The 18839-nt window shown below is 40.5% G+C and overlaps 1 protein-coding gene and 3 gene segments (V, D, J or C); 2 read left to right on the top strand and 2 right to left on the bottom strand.

Moving 5' to 3' along the window:
* LOC117481379 overlaps positions 1 to 18839 on the top strand; it is a 91011-nt gene that overhangs the window by 48914 nt on the left and 23258 nt on the right.
* LOC117481380 overlaps positions 1 to 18839 on the bottom strand; it is an 82285-nt gene that overhangs the window by 42571 nt on the left and 20875 nt on the right.
* The window catches only part of LOC117481381, an 85968-nt gene that overhangs the window by 56225 nt on the left and 10904 nt on the right, over positions 1 to 18839 (top strand).
* Positions 1828 to 17047, bottom strand: slc1a8b (solute carrier family 1 member 8b). The gene is made up of 11 exons (XM_034129034.1): positions 16880 to 17047; positions 14950 to 15029; positions 11442 to 11657; positions 9467 to 9509; positions 9162 to 9375; positions 7588 to 7687; positions 6130 to 6363; positions 3729 to 3923; positions 2968 to 3102; positions 2404 to 2557; positions 1828 to 2016 (listed from the first exon to the last, which is right to left on the bottom strand). The coding sequence occupies exons 1-11, from the start codon at positions 17045 to 17047 to the stop codon at positions 1870 to 1872; spliced, it is 1686 nt and encodes a 561-aa protein (XP_033984925.1). The 3' UTR covers positions 1828 to 1869.

The raw sequence follows: 18839 nt of genomic DNA, 5'->3' as shown, positions 1-18839 counted from the left end.
ACTAGTCACTGACATGACTAAGTCAATGGGGAAATGTACATTAAGATACATTTGATTGGTTAGCTTGAGGAATAGATACCGAATGCCACTGATGCACAACAGAACTAGTTTCACTTTCAATAGTCCAGTATGTGTAGTGTTCATTTGAAACTTTTACACTTTGTTTACCCGCTGTGTGAAACACTTATATCATCCGTTTAGGTAAGGTCATCTGCATATCAAAGCTCCTCTTTAAATAATGTAGATCTTGGGTTTTAGCTTGTCTTGTTCTTTAAGGATGTTCAACCGTTTCCATTGGTACTGTAATTGTGTTTCATTTAAACCCCAAGGTGAACATTAGAACCACTTGGTGACGGTTACAATACACTAAATCATTTTTAGGGAACACCTGCTCACACATTTTAGGATTCACCTTGAACCCTTTTTCATGAATAATTCCCCTGACACTTAATTTAATGTGTGCACCATCTGAAGAGTATTCCCATAACAAGCTTCAGATTTCACTCCTTAAAAGTGCTTTTTTTAATTTCATGTTATTTTTGTGTCACAATCCTTAACTTTGTGCAATATTTTGTGACTTGCTCAAAGCACTTAATAGAAAGTTGATGTAGTCTTGGACTGTCGTCGTTTTTTTTATAATTTCTTTTTTTCTACTGACGTTTGTTACTGCTTAGTTTTTTCAGCAGTTTTAGTTGGAATTGCATAATTCATGCAAGTACATTTGTTGTAGGGGCAGTCTGAATAAACTGCGATCCGCCTTAATTTATAAGTGGGAATGGTGTATTTTACACCAGAGGAGGCGCACATATTTATTTGACAACGTATGTGGTCATACTTGTTACTTATTCAACTGTTTGACTGGATTTGTTTGTTTTCTTGGTTTTAAGGGCACTAAGTTGAAGTCCATTTAATGTCTTCTAACATTGGATCATTTCAATAAAAACATGGTGGCTTTTCAGAATTGAAACAAAAGTCTGTCTAGAACTTTATTTCAAATGTGTTGTAAGTGGTTTTCTTGACCAAAGTATGCACAGTTGGACTTTAGTTGTATTTCCTGTTTCTCATCAGCATGACCCCTCAGTGATTACCTTCTGAGACCAGATGGGGGAGACATGTCTCTTACTTTAACCGACTACCATCAACACTGAGTACACATTCTGCAGCATTTCACAAGGTGTCATAGCTGCTTTCTCCTCACCTCATAAGAACACAACTTAAGACATTCGTTTGAAAGAAAGTGGAGAATGACATGGTTTTGTACTTCCGGTTTTATTAAAAAAACAGAAAATTAAAAGCATTGGTATAAAAAACACTTGATCTCTCTAGGTCGATGTACATATTGTTTTACATTAATGTTGCTTTAAAATCTATCTATAAATACCATGTCTAACATAAAGGTTCACTTCAATGACAAACTTTTGCTCAGTTTTTGTTTTCTTTCGAGCTCTCAGAATTATTGTCAAAACTGAGTTCACGTTAAGGCAACTTAAAACCTTGATCAAACTTCATTAGGACAGGCCTACCGTGAATGTCTAACTGTTACTGACACTAATACCCATTAAATGTATGTTGTTGCAACCCAATATCCTGCCTACTGGTGCGTTAGGAGTGGTTTAGTTTAAACGTGACACTTCCTCCGTTTTGAAACTGAATGGAAAAACACTATATCAAATACTAAAGTTTCTTTTTGTTTTCGGCATGGCACAGGCAAAATCCATTAAAGCCGCTAAACCCTGACACCTCATTACTCAAACGTTGGTTTCATTCAGAAGAGAAACCGACCAGGATGTTGATAGTTCCTTTGATCCAAAGAGGTGAATTTGTGCTTCAGAAGGCAGTATCCCTGACTGTCCGTGATGTGAACGTGTGTCAGACGTGGCAGAGGTTGTAGCAGGCCACCGGTCTCTCCAGCACCGTCTCGCCCTCCACATCGTACACGTAGTCGCAGCGGTGTGTGAGCAGAGGAGCGTCAGACATCGCCATGCTCTGATTACCAAAGGAGATTATCGTGTCTCTCTGAGGAGAAAAAGTCACAGACAATACAGTTAGTTAACATGGTAGACGAAAGACATTTTTAAATACATATTATTTACAATTTCAACATGAAAAAAGGTATATTGACTAAATCAGTTTAAAAGGAAAAAGCCAAACACACACAAAGTCCTGATAAACTCAGTGTGCAGACATTGTTTGTATGCTTTCTACAGGTGTCCATCTAGGACAGGGGGTCTAAACTTTTTTCACCGAGGGCCACATACAGAAATATATATAAATATGCTGCTGCAACGCAAACATTTCCCAAATTGGGATCAATAAAGTACTTCTTATCTTATCTTCAAGTTGAGGTTTAAAATCTTCACAAGCACTTGTTTTAACCTAAACTAATGTAAATGTTCCTCTTACCCGGATGGAGCTGCCTCCATTGCTGGGATTAGGAGTGGGATCAGGGACAGCAACAGTAGTAGCTGCTCTCTCAAAGTCCTTCTTACATAAATGACACATAATCCCCGCCGCTAAGGCATCGCCGAGAACGTTGATCATCGTCCTGAACCGATCACTGAGAACAAAAGACAACAACAGTTTGCACATCGTCCCAAAATCATAATAATAATAATAATAATATAATAATAAACTTTCTTTGTATAGCACCTTTCATTCACCAATCAGCCCAAAGTGCTTTACAGAACACAACAATATTAAAATAATATTAAATTAGTGATCCCCGTGAATTAAAGCTGACAAGAAATTAAAATAGGTTAAAATAAAAGCAAAACAGAAAAAATACAGTAAAACATGGACAATGATACTAGTGACAATTGAAAGTTAACCCAAATTAAAAGCCATATTAAAAAGATTTAATTTGCTTTTAAACATTTCAAGGAAGTTTGCTGTTCTAAGATCCACTAAGAAAATCTACTTTAAGACCCTCTAGTGCTCTGTTTATATTCAGTTTGCATTAGTACTCACAGGACCCAATCAATGGCCACGATCAGCGAGATGTCGGCAGGCGGCAACCCCACAGAGGTCAAGACAATCACCATGGTAACCAGACCGGCTTGAGGTATCCCAGCCGCCCCGATACTGGCTGCTGTTGCCGTGATACTGAAGAGACAACAGTAGTGTGTAAGCAGTGGTGTAAAGGGAAGTCAATTCACTCAACTTTATTTGTACTTCTACTCCACTTCAATTCAGAGGTGAATATTATACTTTTTACTCCTATACATTTATTTTAACACTCACAGTTACTTTGTGCATTTAAAAACATGCTGATGTGGTATAATGCAGTACTGTACTACTTATCTACGCAGTATCTAGTATCTAAATGTAGTCCACATTGACAAACGACACTGCTAAAATGCACTTACATGTATGAAAACAATGCTAATATAATACTGTGAAAATATCCATTCTGCATAATGAGTTCTTTTACTTTTGATATTTGAAGTACATTTAGCTTATCATTATGCTGTACTCTGTACTCTTCTGTACTTTATATTATTCTCAAATGGGCCTTTGTGCAGAATGAGAACTTTTTTATACTTTTGTTCTTTTACTTAAGTAACATTTTGAAATCAGTTACTTTTAGTGGAGTATTTTGAGACCATGGTATTTGTACTTTAGTAAAGCATCTGAGTACTTCTTCCAGCACTGTGTGTAAGGGATTCAAATCTAATTAGTTTTCTCGACACAACCGATGGGAGGATAATGAGCTCAGTGTTTCTTCTCACCTAATAGTGACCAGCTGGCCAAAGTCCAAGTCATACTCATTGACCTGAGCGATAAAGATGGCCGCCACTGCCTCGTACAGCGCCGTCCCGTCCATGTTGATGGTGGCTCCCACCGGCAGCACGAAGCGAGCGATCTGCCGGTCCACGCCACAGTTCTCCAGGAGACACTTCATGGTGATGGGCAATGTGGCAGAGCTGCAGAGAATCACAAACATACCATATGATACCATACGATATACTTTATTATCCCCGTAAGGACATTTGTTCTGGACTCCATCCTGCAGTTCAGCATACATGTACATATACACATATCATCACTCATCACTAACACAATACACAGACGCACATACTGACAATGTCGACCTATTGCACAACCCTCATGGCCAACATTTAAAGGTTGCCTATTATGCAAAATCCACTTTTTCACGTCTCTTCTACATCAACATGTGTCCCCTCTTCTTCATGTCTCTTCTACATCAACATGTGTCCCCTCTTCTTCATGTCTCTTCTACATCAACATGTGTCCCCTCTTCTTCATGTCTCTTCTTCATCAACATGTGTCCCCTCTTCTTCATGTCTCTTCTTCATCAACATGTGTCCCCTCTTCTTCATGTCTCTTCTTCATCAACATGTGTCCCCTCTTCTTCATGTCTCTTCTACATCAACATGTGTCCCCTCTTCTTCATGTCTCTTCTTCATCAACATGTGTCCCCTCTTCTTCATGTCTCTTCTTCATCAACATGTGTCCCCTCTTCTTCATGTCTCTTCTTCATCAACATGTGTCCCCTCTTCTTCATGTCTCTTCTACATCAACATGTGTCCCCTCTTCTTCATGTCTCTTCTTCATCAACATGTGTCCCCTCTTCTTCATGTCTCTTCTACATCAACATGTGTCCCCTCTTCTTCATGTCTCTTCTACATCAACATGTGTCCCCTCTTCTTCATGTCTTTTCTACATCAACATGTGTCCCCTCTTCTTCATGTCTCTTCTACATCAACATGTGTCCCCTCTTCTTCATGTCTCTTCTACATCAACATGTGTCCCCTCTTCTTCATGTCTCTTCTACATCAACATGTGTCCCCTCTTCTTCATGTCTCTTCTACATCAACATGTGTCCCCTCTTCTTCATGTCTCTTCTACATCAACATGTGTCCCCTCTTCTTCATGTCTCTTCCACATCAACATGTGTCCCCTCTTCTTCATGTCTCTTCTACATCAACATGTGTCCCCTCTTCTTCATGTCTCTTCCACATCAACATGTGTCCCCTCTTCTTCATGTCTCTTCTACATCAACATGTGTCCCCCCCTCTGTGGAAAGAGATTCTGAAAGTTTCAGGAACAAAGATTCTCTCTCTTTTTGTCCTGATCCATTTTTATAAAAACCTGTCTGAAAATGAGCTGATCAGATTTTGGACACTTTATGATGTCATAACGATGTTTTGGCTTGTGTAGCCATTAGCCAATCACCAACCAAGGTAACCCCCCCCCACCACCTTATCACCTGCATCTCCTCCTAGAGCACCATTGTGTTCTTTGTAACCAAATCTCTCTCAGAGGGGCGTGGGGAGGGGCTCCTTATTTTCATCTAAAGTAACAGACAGAGAATCAGCACTTCAGGGCTGAAACAGAGGGGATTATGGGTAATGCTGCAATGATCTGTTTGGTGTTTGGAGCCAAACACTTCAGAGACTTGTATATATCTGAGACCTGTAATATATTGATGAAAAACAGGATAATAGAGGACCTTTAAAGGACATAGGCAGGAATGAGTGCTCATAGCGGTTCAGCCTGATCTTGGGAACCCTGAACGTTCCACCAGACGGTAGGAGCTGGAATTCTGGGTGGAGTTTGTGAATGGGATCAGACCATTTTGTTTGTGCCTGTCTAATAATGGACTGCTCATATATGTTTTGGAGAGATGGATGTTTTTTGACCCCCATAATATTACCAGGGAAGCGATCCGTGACTTAGTGAAGTTACCATGTAAGCAACCAGAACTTATGGTGCGTATTTTGTACTATTTATTAAGCAACCTTACCCTTTGATAGGGTTTGGGGCCCGTTTACTCAACTGTTAGGGAATGTGTCAAACATGCTAAGACATAACAATGGGAATCCATGAGAGCGATCTGGTTGAAAGGAAAAGTAAAGTAAACTGCTGTGACTATGAACACTTTTTAGGATAATGTTGCTACTGCCCAATTGCTTTTGTTTTTATTTTATTTTCATTTCATTTCATTTAATGTCTTTTATTTTTATTATATATTTCAATAAAAAAAAAAAAATTAAATGATGTCCTGTCTTGTCTTTGCCTCTGTTTTTCCCATTTTGTATGTAAGTTTGTGTAAGGTATGGCGTGTCTTGTAACTATGTTGTTTAAAAGAAAGAAAAACAACCTTACCTGGATGACGTGGCCAGTGCAATGACGAGAGCCTGCAGCAGCCCTCTGATGTAGGCGAAGGGGTTTTTTCGGGTGAAGAAGAAGTAGAAGAGAGGCAGCAGGATGAGGCCGTGCACGAACAAACCGGAGAGCACCGTGATGAAGTACATGCCCAGCTTCTCCCCCAGGTGGGCCGGGTCCTGCATGTCCAGGATCTTCCCCGCCACGAGGAACACGATGCCGAAGGGGAAGTACCTGCAAGAAGGTGAGATTATAATTATGAAGGCAATGTGGAAGTGCATTAAACGTCCATTGTTTTAAATGAGCAACAAGGAGCTATTCCACTAGTTCCACAAAACAAGTCCAATTGTGTAAAAGCCTATGAGGAAATGATAGGCCATCTCACTTGAATAATTACCGCAGTTTACTGAATACGTTTATGGTCTCAATCGCTAATACATTTACTTCCGCAATGTGCTCACTTACACGTTATTATATTTTTGGTTTCTTTATACTTCAACATTAAGATTGTATATTATCAAATTAAATAAAAAGGCTACAGAAGGCCAAAGCAGGGGGCTATTCGTCTGGTTGCAAAAAAGGCGTCTGATTGTATAAAACTAAATTTGACTTCTCACTTATTACCTCAGAAAACATTTTTAAAAGTTTATGGCCTCAATGATCAGTTTCAAGTCCTCTTCAATACATACTTTTCTTTAAATTATGATCCTATTTAGACTAAAATAGATGATAATCAAGATATGCTTTAGGCATGCCTTGTGATTGACAGGTTGCTTACACAGAGTAAGCTATGTATTTTCTAGTTTCTAGTTTTTAACCCTTTCACAGTGCTTTTTCGGTTGATATAAGTTACTCTAGTATCTCGGGAGCCTTATAATGTTGGCGTTTGCATGTCATTTATTCCACTCTATTGTGTCACGTCTGGTTCCAAAAAGCCAAGATGCCAAATTTGAGTTTTCAAAGCTTCTGTTCACAAACCAATGGGTGAATCAACGGTGGCTACGTCCACTTCTCAAATAGCATCCATGGCAGAACCTCAAGATTAACACATCCTGCCTTTGCGACACGTATTATGTATGATCATGTCACAAATAAGACAAGTCAACATTTTGGGGGAATGCTCTTTTTCTCCTATTTCCAATTCCCCTGTGCACAAAACCAGGCCATTAAGGAGATGTATAGTGACTTATAGTGTCTGACCCTATCAGACCCTTTCACTGACCGTGAGCCTTATCCTCCAGTATCAGCTCGCTAATACTCTGAATGGGAGAAAGTGGACCCTCCAGCTCCTGTGAAAAGCAGGAAGCACTCTTCCATGAGCTGCGGTGAGACTTATTTTTAGACATAATCTGTTTGTCTTTACATTTACACGACACATGTGTGTGTTTGTGTGTGTGTGAGAGAGAGAGAGAGAGAACACGAACACACGAACACACGAACACACGAACACAGACGTACCACATCGCAGCGTTGATAATCTTCATGACGCACTCGTTGACGCACTGGCACACGTTGACCAACGGAGCTCCACGTTCTCCCATCTTCCCGAGCAGAAGACCTGAGACAACACAGCACATGTGGTATCATTGTCTTACAATTTACCCCTAAAAAGGGTTTATAACTACATCATTAATGGTTCATAAATTATGAACAAATGCTTTATAGATCAGATAAATTACCAACTTTGGCTGGTTATCATGCCGACAATCGAAAATGTAAGTTAGTTACTTCTTCAGCACTGAACTGACTTAAGTAATAATATTTTTGGTTAATTTATACTTACTTCCAGATTAAGATTTGACATTAAATAATAAATACATTGACTGCTTTATACTTATTCTCCTATAGTTTTTAGTGAGAAATTGTGTACCTTTTTATTTCACTTCATTAACCAAACAGCCGATATTACTTTCCATTTAAAGATTAAATGTGAAATAACAAAAAAACAGAGTGCCCAAAGAAATACAAGTATCCAATATTTCACAGAAATAGTATTTTGATTAGAAAATAAAGTAAAACTATACAGATCGTACAGCAGCACTAACCCTCTTCCTCCGAAAAGGACTGCACAACCAATGTATATAAAGTTATTTAAACTTCAACTTCCCAGACCACATTAGCAAAAGGTTACTGAGATAGCATCTGGAAAAATATTATTATATCGGGGCCATTTGTCAATATTACCTCTGTGCGTGTGCTCTTTAAACCTTGGCAAGGGTACAAATATAATAAGCCTGTTTCCATCAAAATGAAATAGCTAAATGTGTCGTAAACCACAGCCAAACGGGTTTTCAAATCCTAACCAAAAGTTGCAATTGCTTATATTGTAGGCTACTGAATGCAATAATGACTCATAACCAGGGGCCGGTACTGAAGTGGGCCGGTCGGACGATGTGGGCTGGTCCGATAAGTCACTAGCACCCCACCCTCCCGTCGACAATTTACTAGCGGTATTTGTAGTCCCAGTCCGCCCCTGCTCATAACCAATATATAAAGCCTTCATGAATCATCATTGAAGCCATTCCTTACATTTTATAAACTCTTTAAAGAGCTTGACCTAAAAAAAAAACAGTACCATTGTGATTTTACTTAAAGGTGGGGTAGGTCATTTTGGAGAAACCAGCTCGAGATCGCTAGAATTTGAAAATACACAACCGGAAAAAATCTGCCACTTCCTTACAGAGCCCCTCCTCCAACACACACGAACGCGCACATGACCAATGAGGGCACGAGATAAGTTTGTGCACAGATGGAAGGCTGACAGGCAGGTAGGCCATCCAGTTATTTTAGCCGGGCCGGCTCAAATGATTGGTCGTGCTTTTTACAGTATTACGGCTTCCACAGATTTTTTTAATGGATTTTTTGTCAAAGCACTTTAGATATTCATTGCTATCAGGATGTTAAGAGCATTCCATGGAATATAACAAAAAGTGTATCTCGAGCCAGTTTCTCAAACTTACCTACCCCACCTTTAAATAAATCAGGTTTTTGAGATGTTTTCTGTGGTATTCTCAGCTGTGTGATTGTCTTACCCATGGTGGCGGAGAAGATGACGATCCCCAGCACGTTCATGCCCTTGCTTGTACTCGGGACGATTTTGTACTGGAGGTCTGGCGCAGGCGTGATCTCCAGAAAGACCGGGTGTCCGAGTTGAGGGTTGTGGTAGTCGGGCATGACATACACAAAGTTGGCCTGAGATTCTTTGACATCCGAGTTATGTACAATAGGTACCAGGTCCGTTCGGTACTGGAGTTTGGATGAAACAACCACAGAGGGTTGTTAACATGTGACATTGATGTTAAAGTACAACTCAAAATGTATCTTGTCCTCCACTCACCTGCTGAAAAGTGGCTTCAATGAGATTCGACGGGATCATGTTTCTATAAAAGATAATATACAGACAAATATATCACGTCATGTCTGTATGGGAATATACAGTATGGCTAGTGTATACTTCATTTCATTTGACAAACTATTATTAAATAAAAATATATAATGAATTGAATGAATATGATTGAGATATCACCACAGCAATGGTTAGGAATTAATTGTAGGGCCGCTATTAATTTGAAATGGATACAGGAAGTGTTTGACTTACAGCATAATGCTTTAAGAGCGATTCAACTGTGCTAAAACAAGGAGGCTTCATTCAAATAATGACCAAATATACTAGGACATCTGAAATAACCTTTTATAGACTCAGAGACCGTTTCCTCCCACACCTGAACTTTTGAAAGAACATCCATAACATTCATCTGGTTGTAACTCATATATATCAATATTCCAATTACTGTATATAGACTATTCTGCACTATTTCTATTATATTCTATTTTATGTTATTTACTTGCACTATTATCTGTGTTGCACTGTAGGAGGAGCCTGTGACCTAAGCATAACTACACTGTAGCTCCGTACATATGACTAGTAAAAGCCTTGAACCTTGAACCTTGTAAATCTGACCTTCCTTTCTACATGGATCATTTTATGTACACAACACAAAAGCCTTCACGTGGTGCAAGGTACATGGGGACAGCATCCTGAGCAGTATGTATTAAAACAGCATACGTCAATGACACCCAGGAAGAAAGCTTGTCAAAGACGTAAGAGGACTGAAACGTACACCTGACCTTTGGCTTAGAGCATCAGATACACACCAGCCACAGCTCACTAATAATACTCAGGTTTAAGAAGGAGGTATTAGTCGACCTTTGACTTGAATGGACATGCAGTAAGCCTGAGGACACACGCCAGACTGAAGTCTCTGTCCAGCGTGACACGGCACAAGGAGGACCTTCTGAGCAAGTGCTGGATTAACAGATAAACACAATTAAGTGTCTCCCTATTTTTAGCCGACCTGCCTCGTAAGAGTTACACTGCACGTGTGTCACAAGGACATTGTTCTTCCTTCTTTATTAATTGAATGTCGAGAAGTCTCCCCATTTTCACAAAAAGGTCTAGATTCAGATAGTGATTGCTGTAATCAATTGTTATAATTTATTTCGAATTTGCTTCTGTTTTCATTTAAACGTAATGTCCCAATAAACCACATTTTTAGATAGCTTATTTCGGGACCATTTCATGATTTCTGGCTTCACATTGTTTTGTTGCGAGTGCTTTATTTTCAGCTACCATGATTTGAAACTGATCCTTTTATATTTTGTGATTAGGGAGCTTCCTGTTCGTGAGGAAGCGAAGGCTCAGAACTGGGTCTGTATTGGATTTAATTTGTGTGTACTGGTTTCGCAAATCCTTATCCTGGAAGACAAAACTAACAAGATGGAGTGGAAAATCTGGATTTTCCTGTAAAGCCCCTTACCAAGAGGGGGATTATCTCCGTCTAATGGATGAAGTGAAGGTGGGCAATACGTTTCCAGCCTTCACATCTTCTCCAAAAATAGCAGAGACCCCAAGTATGTCACTCTGTTCTCTATGTTTCAGAAATCAGATTAGGAACACGCAACAAATGGGAGGACATCTGTTTACCAGGAAAGCCTGATTTGTTTATTTTTGTTACCACTGTTACCTTGTCATTGTGAGCACGTTAGCATGCTGACGTTAGCATTCAGCTCATAACATTTGATGTGTCTAAATACAGCCTCACAGGTTTCCTCACATGCCTGTAAAATGTTGTTCCTAATAGAAGAGCTATATTAAATCATGTCAGAGGTCAGGTACAGAGCAGCGTGTAGAGCGGGTAGGGAATCGTGGATTAAAGGCACATAAGTAAGGTCAATGTTTTCGAATGACAGCATTTCCAGCACAATGTTCACTTGGTCAAAAAGAGAGATTTATTCTGTCTTTAAATCTTTACCTGATGAGGTCCAGCAGAGCATCAGCAGAGGTCATAACAGGCCCTGAATGTGAATGGTGGCCATCTTTCTCTGTGCCCGTGCCTGGGTGAATGACGAGGACCAGCACGATGCCGACGATGACGGCGATGAAGGTCGTCCACAGGTAGTAGGTGATGGTCAGGAAACCCAGCCGACCGCTGGCCTTGGTGTCCATGGCTGACAGGCCGGACATAAGACTGGGTAGTAAAACAGAATGTCTCTTATTAACATAAAACTGTGAAGCGCTTATTTCTCTTAAAGGTCCCCTGTTGTACTGTTTTTCATCAATATATTATAGGTCTCAGATATATACAATTAGGGTGGTTCTTAAAATTGAAAGTCGGAAAGTCTAAGCTCCAACCCCCTTTTCTTGACTAATGGCGCATATCCACCATGGCGCGGAGTGCGGTTTAAGCGTGCCATGTCGTGCCGGGCCCGTTTTTGGTTGCGTTTCCACTATGCCTAGTTCCGGCCCGGGGCCACTTTTTCACCTTTTTTCTGGCCCGACAAAATCGTGGTTCTATCGGGGCCAACAAACAGGGCTGAGTCGGGCTGAGTATGCTAAACTAGAGAGAGCATCGCTGGCAAGGGGGCTACAACTACAACAAGATGGACATATTTGACCGTGATTTAATTGTAATACACGTTTCAAAATGATGCCGAAGTAACAACATACTGATACCGGTTAGTAAAAACCATGAATTAATGCTTTGACAAGTCTGCAGACAGACGGCAGGCGAAAAACCTTTTAAAATGCATGTTTTCTGAATGGAGATCGGCAAAGCTAACGCAGTATATGCTCCGTCCACACTCACAACAACGGCCTATACAGACATAAATAAACCAGCGACTGTATTCGCCATGACACAGACAGTCTGTGGTGTGTACTTGTTTAACTTTTGTCTAGTTTCTGAACATATATGAGGAGCTGTTAGCTCTGAGTGCTAACAGCTAACGGCTGATGTTGTTTTTCTGGGGTTCTCATTGAAGATGACGTCACGGCTCCGCCTACACTGCGTTACTATAGATACTACCCCAGTTCCTAAACTGTAATGGAAGCGCAGCATTAAAGTGAGCTGGGCCTAACAAGGCCTAACAAGGCCTAACAAAACCATACTAAGTCGAGCGAGGCCTGCGGTGGAAATGCGCCATTCTAGAATGAATTCTGGGGGTTGGAGCTTAGACTTTCCGACTTTCAATTTTAAGGACCACCCTACTGAGGCTAAACTTGAAGGTTGATGAGGGAGGGGTACATGTTGTTGGAATTTGAATAAAATTCACCAGGAGAGTTTTCTTGACTATCATAACAAAATCTGATCAGCTCATTTTCAGACAGGTTTTTATATAAATGGATCAGGACAAAAAGAGAGAGAATCTTTTCTCCTGAAACTTCCAGAGTCTCTTCTACATCAACATGTGTCCCCACAGAGGGGACACATGTTGATGTAGAAGAGACATGGAGAAGTGGATTTTGCATAATAGGTGGACTTTAACTCAATTTAAAACTATGAATTTATAGAGTTGTATGAATTCGGTTTGTCTTCAGTATTTCAAAAACAGTGAATGGATGAGTGTGTTTGTATCTGTCTGTCTATCGTTCCAATAGAAAATGACATGATCAATACATTTGATCACTGAAAGTATTAAACATGTGCTGGTTGGAGGGTCACAAAGGTTTGATTTGTATCTCTCAAGGTGGTCACTGTATGTACGTGTGGTTCTTGTTGATGCGCGAGATCAACCAAAACACATTTGTCAGCTGGTAAAAATGTAATGAGTCTTGAAACTTGATATTTTGCATATTTTCTTAAGGTACGATGAGTAACATTTTCCTAAAAAACTATAATAAATAATCCCTCTCTATCATCACTTATCACCTATTAGAAGTGAGTGGCAGAGTCTGCAGTGAACCTGCTTTCTAGCTGTGTCTTTTTATGTTGCATTCGGATGTTTCTTGGCGCCAACCTCGATAAAAAAGCAACACGGGGGCCAGTTCATAACCACGTAACGTTACTGCACAGTCCCGAAGAAACGAAAATATAGCGAGGTGAATACAGCAAACCCTCCAATAAACTGATTTCACCTGGTGAACCCTTATTTAGTCGGAGAAAAGGGGCCAACTGTGTTGTTAATAATTTTCTACAACTCAAAGATGCTTTACAGCAGGGGTACTCAAACCTTTTTATTAAAGGTCCACTTGTGAACTTTATACAAGGTCACTGGTCCGGATCAATGCCAGTAAATAATTTTTTTTATTTTTTATAATGGGACACAGGGTTCGGTCCGGAGCATACTTGGAATTCCACCGAGGCCGCGTCCTTGGTTTGGGGGAAATTTCGAGGCTGCACATGGGTAGACTTCGCGTCCTTAAAATCCCCACAATGCTTTGCGCACGGACCAATTTCCCCAAATCTGTGGCGGAAGATGTAAGGCGGGGCCTCTCATATGACGCACACCTGCACACTTGCTAGCCTGTTCCACTCTTCGTTTTCCGAATGCCAGGAAGTATTCTTGCCTTGCTTCTGAAGCAAGATGCTCGGCTCGGGTGTGCTATCAAGCCAGCATCCTCGCGATTGAGAAACGGCCTGGGTGTTTCTCAATCGCGAGTGCGCTTGCTTGGTAGCACATGTCTGCCGAGCATCTTGCTTCAGAAGCAAGGCAAGAATACTTCCTGGCATTCGGAAGTGGAACACGCTAGCAAGTGTGCAGGTGTGTGTCATATGAGAGGCCCCGCCTTACATCTTCCACCACAGATTTGGGGAAATTGGTCCGTGCGCAAAGCATTGTGGGGATTTTAAGACCGCGGAGTCTACTCATGTGCAGCCTCGATATTTCTCCAAACGGAGTACGCCGGGCTCGGTAGATTTCCAAGTATGCTGGAGATTGGAACAGTACTTCGGCGGCACTCGATGACGTAGCATCCTTGAAATAGTGGCTCTGGAGCAGCTTTACTCGACATTGAGAAACACCCAGAGTTGAAGAGATGGGTTTTGAGGCGGGACTGAAAGACTATGCTATGCTAATAGTGCTATATTCTTTTATGCTTTAATGATACTCGTTGTTTTTGTTTAACATGGTTTCGCTTTTTAGGTTCAGCTTAGATGTGGATTTCTCATGTTAAAACAAATGTTATTTATTTCAATTGAACAGAGATCTTTTCCAGTTATACTTGTATATATCTCTTTTTTTTAGAACAGAACTACAGGTACAAACATCAATAATCAAATTATTGTTAAACAAAACAATATGCATATAATAAAGTGTAGATATAACCTGAGCGTTTCTGTTTAGAACATTTCAAAATATTACTTATGGAAAGTGGTTTAACTTTATTCTACAGATGCAATAATAAAAAGAGTGTTTAGCCGTTATAATGCATTTTCACAATTGGTTAGACAAGTTGAACGTACCACCTTGAATGCACTGCAGCCGTTTGCAGTCATATTTGACCTGAGTGAGGACTTACACAAAGGGGAGGACTTTTCTTACCTGGAGGTGATGAGCGGCAGAATCAACATCTTTAACATCCTCATCAGGAGTTCTCCGGGGAAGGAAAAGTAGATCTTAGCCTGTGTGAGAGAGAATCACCTGTAGCAAACCATATTTCTAAAACAGCAAGGACCATATCACTTTAATTTACATTGAAATCAATCACCAGGGCCCAGTAGTTCAAAACTTTTAATCCCTATATCTGATCGGATCAGATTTGGATTTTGGGTAGTTCAAAACCAAAAAACAGGATTAGGATCACTTTGATATCCGATCAGGAAAACAAATCCAAGCTTTAATCTGGATCAAATCTTCAAAACGGGTAGTTCAAACCGACAACACAGGATTGGGATCAGTTTGATCCCAAAAAACTGGATTATCTTGATCCCACCAGAGGGGTGGATTACCAGAGCAAAATGTACTGTACAATTTATTTTAAAATATGTTTCAATATAAATAAGATGGCAAAGTTTGTTAACTGAAATAATACACAATGTTTAGCCTTCATGGCAAATCAATTTTATTTTTCATTTTTTGGTCACGTTTGTGGTGGTCTATTTTGTTTTCAACCAAATGTTGATGACATAAATGTCTATGCTCATAAAAGTATCACAACAAAGATTGTCAATCACAAATGTAATTTAGATTAAAGAAAACATATCTTCAACAAAAAAAAAAGTCCATCATCTGTCCTCACCTTTCAAAAGTAATTGCGGACAATAGATGTCTCTGCAACGTGGTCTTCCTTGTATTATTTTTCATATCCACCAGATGGAGATCGGTAGGATTAAAGCACTGATATTCAGGATCTAGTCATCTTGAAAAGTCTGAATCTGGATCAGGGTGATCCTATCCTGAATTGCTTTGAAATACTGGGACAAAATCTGTCCCAAGTTGTCTGATCCTGGATCACAAAAAATGGGATTTCAAAATCTGATCGGATCTGATTGAGATGAAAGGTTTTGAACTACTGGGCCCAGGAGTTTAACTCATATGTTAAGATCTGTTCAAAAGCTCAATAATGGTTCAATAATATACCTAATAACATGAGAGCAGCTGTTCCTTTGTTACAATTTGTTGTGTGTGTTTCACATATTTGTCTTTTGCTCAGAATAATTCAATGCTGTGTTTTGCCAGCTCCCGCAGTGACAGTGACGAGCAGACTGGACACTAATCATTCATGTCTTCGCCAAAACACATAAGCTACCTCCATTTAGATCAGCTTACATAACACAATGTTCCGATCACATGTAGCTTTGAAACAGACATTTAAACATTTCTGCATGATCTGATGAGAGAAATGAAATCATAATACAGTTTTAAAAGAGTTTTACCATACAAATAGCAAACAGTCTTTAAAGCGGCATGACTGTTTTTTGAGGCCATTATGAGTTGTAAATACAACATTCACCTTTGAGATCATTTGGCAAACTGTAAGCAATGTGCTGCCCCTTTACACATCAAACAGTTATTGAGCAACAATAATTATTTTTGATCACCGCATGATGAATTCAAGTCCAATATTAACTCTCTTTTAGCTCTGTTTTGATCTCCACCACCAACGGAGGGAATATTTTCACGTCTGTTAAATGTTCTGGTTTGTTTATCAGCTAGTTTCTTAAATTCTTTTGTTTCCTGTCTGGTGCTGAGCAGGTGGTGTGCAGTATATTTTAGAAACCTCCAAGATAAAAACAGCTACAAATATTGCAACACTTCACAAATACAAGTGCTCAGGTGAACCAATGTTGATCTAAATCTACTATTACATAACATGCTTTGAAAAGATAAGTGAGCCGAGCAGACTGGCTGTTGCTTCACACCCTGAATGTTGAGTGATACAACCATCACACCATATTATACCACGGTAATGATATGCAATGGTAGTCAGAGAGATCCACCGCCTAATTTCTATTTATCTATTTATCCATACCTGTGTGGACAGGTTAAACGTCCTGAGGACAAATCCAAGCACGCAGCCCGTCACTACGGCGAACACAGAGAGGGTCAGAAGGCCATTCCTCCTGCAGTAGTCCCTCACATACGCCCTGACTTTAGCTGAAATCATTGCTTTCAGAAACTTTTTCAACCATTCCATCATCTTTCAGGCTCGGCCCGTATCCCAGCAGGCCCTCGCCTCCACCCTGAGTGACTGCAGGTATCCGAATTCCCTGATGGAGTGAGGTCGATCAATATGTAACCCACAGGATCTGAGGCGGAGGACAACCAGGGGGATCTGATCAAATGTGGATCCTGTCTCACGCTGGGGAGCTCATCCAGACTGAGAGAGGAAGTGTTAACTGACTCATTCGTGGCGAAGCTTTGCCTAAAAGGATTATCCCTATCCCATGCCAACAGAAGCTCCTCCACTGCGACGCAGGCTTATTCAATGGGCTCAGCACTGTTTAGCTTCCACACTTATAGCTCATTATGAGTTATTACTACCAGCCTACAAATCACCCCAATCATTAAGCAGTGACTTGCATTAATGGACACAAGGGCACAGCAACACAAACTTTTCCTAACATGTTTTTTTTTACTTCCACCAACAAAAGTATGCTTTGGGTTCATTACACCTCCAAGCATGTTTTAATGTAGGCCTGAAAGAAAAAGAAAAAACGTAGCAATGTTGAACCAGCTTTTTTTTAAACATGGAATTCCCGCCTAAAAAGGAAAATCTCTGAAAATGAGCCAAAAGCATTTCTCTTTATTTCTAGCTTAATAATGAGACATTGTGAATTGGGCCCTGCCCCGCCAAACGCTAACGTGATATCCTGCTGCAGTTTACTTTTGATTCATTAAAGAAAACAGCAGAGATTCAGCCTCTTAACTTCGACTCGATTAGGAGTCTGTTGTGCAGCAAAATCACATTCATGCAATTGGCTTTAATTCAAGCATCAGCAGAATTGAAAAACACCTTTCTAGAGCCAAACTTAAAGTGGACCTATCATGCTATATTTGAACAATATATTGTAGGGCCATACCTATATAAAGTATATAAATATAGTTTTTTTTTCAAAATACCAAACAGATCCTGCATTTTAGCCATGCCTTATTTCGCTCCATTTGCTCTTTCCAGCCCTGTTTTTACAGGGGGCTGATTCTGTGAGCTGCAGCTGACCACGCCCCCCTGCAGGAGAGGGGAGCCGCTCTGATCAAGTCAGAAGAGGGGGAGAAAAAGAGATCTCCGTCCTCCGTGTTTTATTATATAGAGTCGTTATTCATTTGTTTTAAAGCTCAATAAATAACAAAGAAGACCTTTGACCGGCACTTTTCTAATTTTGTCCGGAAGATTGAAACTTTAACGGACATCTTGACCGGCGAAAGAAACTGAAACTGAAACTCTGCCGCACGGTCCCCTCGTTCCTTGGAAGAGGCGGAGAGGTGGGTGTTTGTCATCTGCTGGTGGACTAACCGGAGAGAATTACAGTGCTTGCCTCGACGGGGAGGGATTGCATTGAATTAAAGCAGCGGGAGCAAACGCTTGCCTCGGGGAGAGAGAAAGAAAGCCACAGCGAATAAACAGAAGGGTAACCATGGTAACCAAGTCTTCTTCGCTGCTTTTGTGGCAGACTACAGCGCCACTTACAGGCCTGGCATATGTACTACAGCGTCTCCAGCTCTTTCAAGCGGCAATGGCCGGCCGTGGCCCAACCCCACATTCCCCTGATAGGTGGAGAGTTGGCCCAATAGCCGTAGCGCCACTTCTGAGACGTCAGTAACGTGTTCAAATCTGGATCAGTTTTTATCAGATCCGTGGCAGCCCCTTTTTTTAGAGATTTGGGTATGGAGGAAAATAGAGAGGGTTGTGTTTTCTGACACTTGGTGAATTCCCTGGAACACCGGGGACACATATTCATGTAGAAAAGACGTACAAAAGTGCATTTTGCATG

This window comes from Trematomus bernacchii, unplaced genomic scaffold, assembly GCF_902827165.1.
Source record: "Trematomus bernacchii unplaced genomic scaffold, fTreBer1.1, whole genome shotgun sequence".
NCBI classification, from domain to species: Eukaryota; Metazoa; Chordata; class Actinopteri; order Perciformes; family Nototheniidae; genus Trematomus; species Trematomus bernacchii.
Note: the sequence above shows the minus strand (reverse complement) of the source record. Positions and strands in the feature narration are given on the sequence as shown.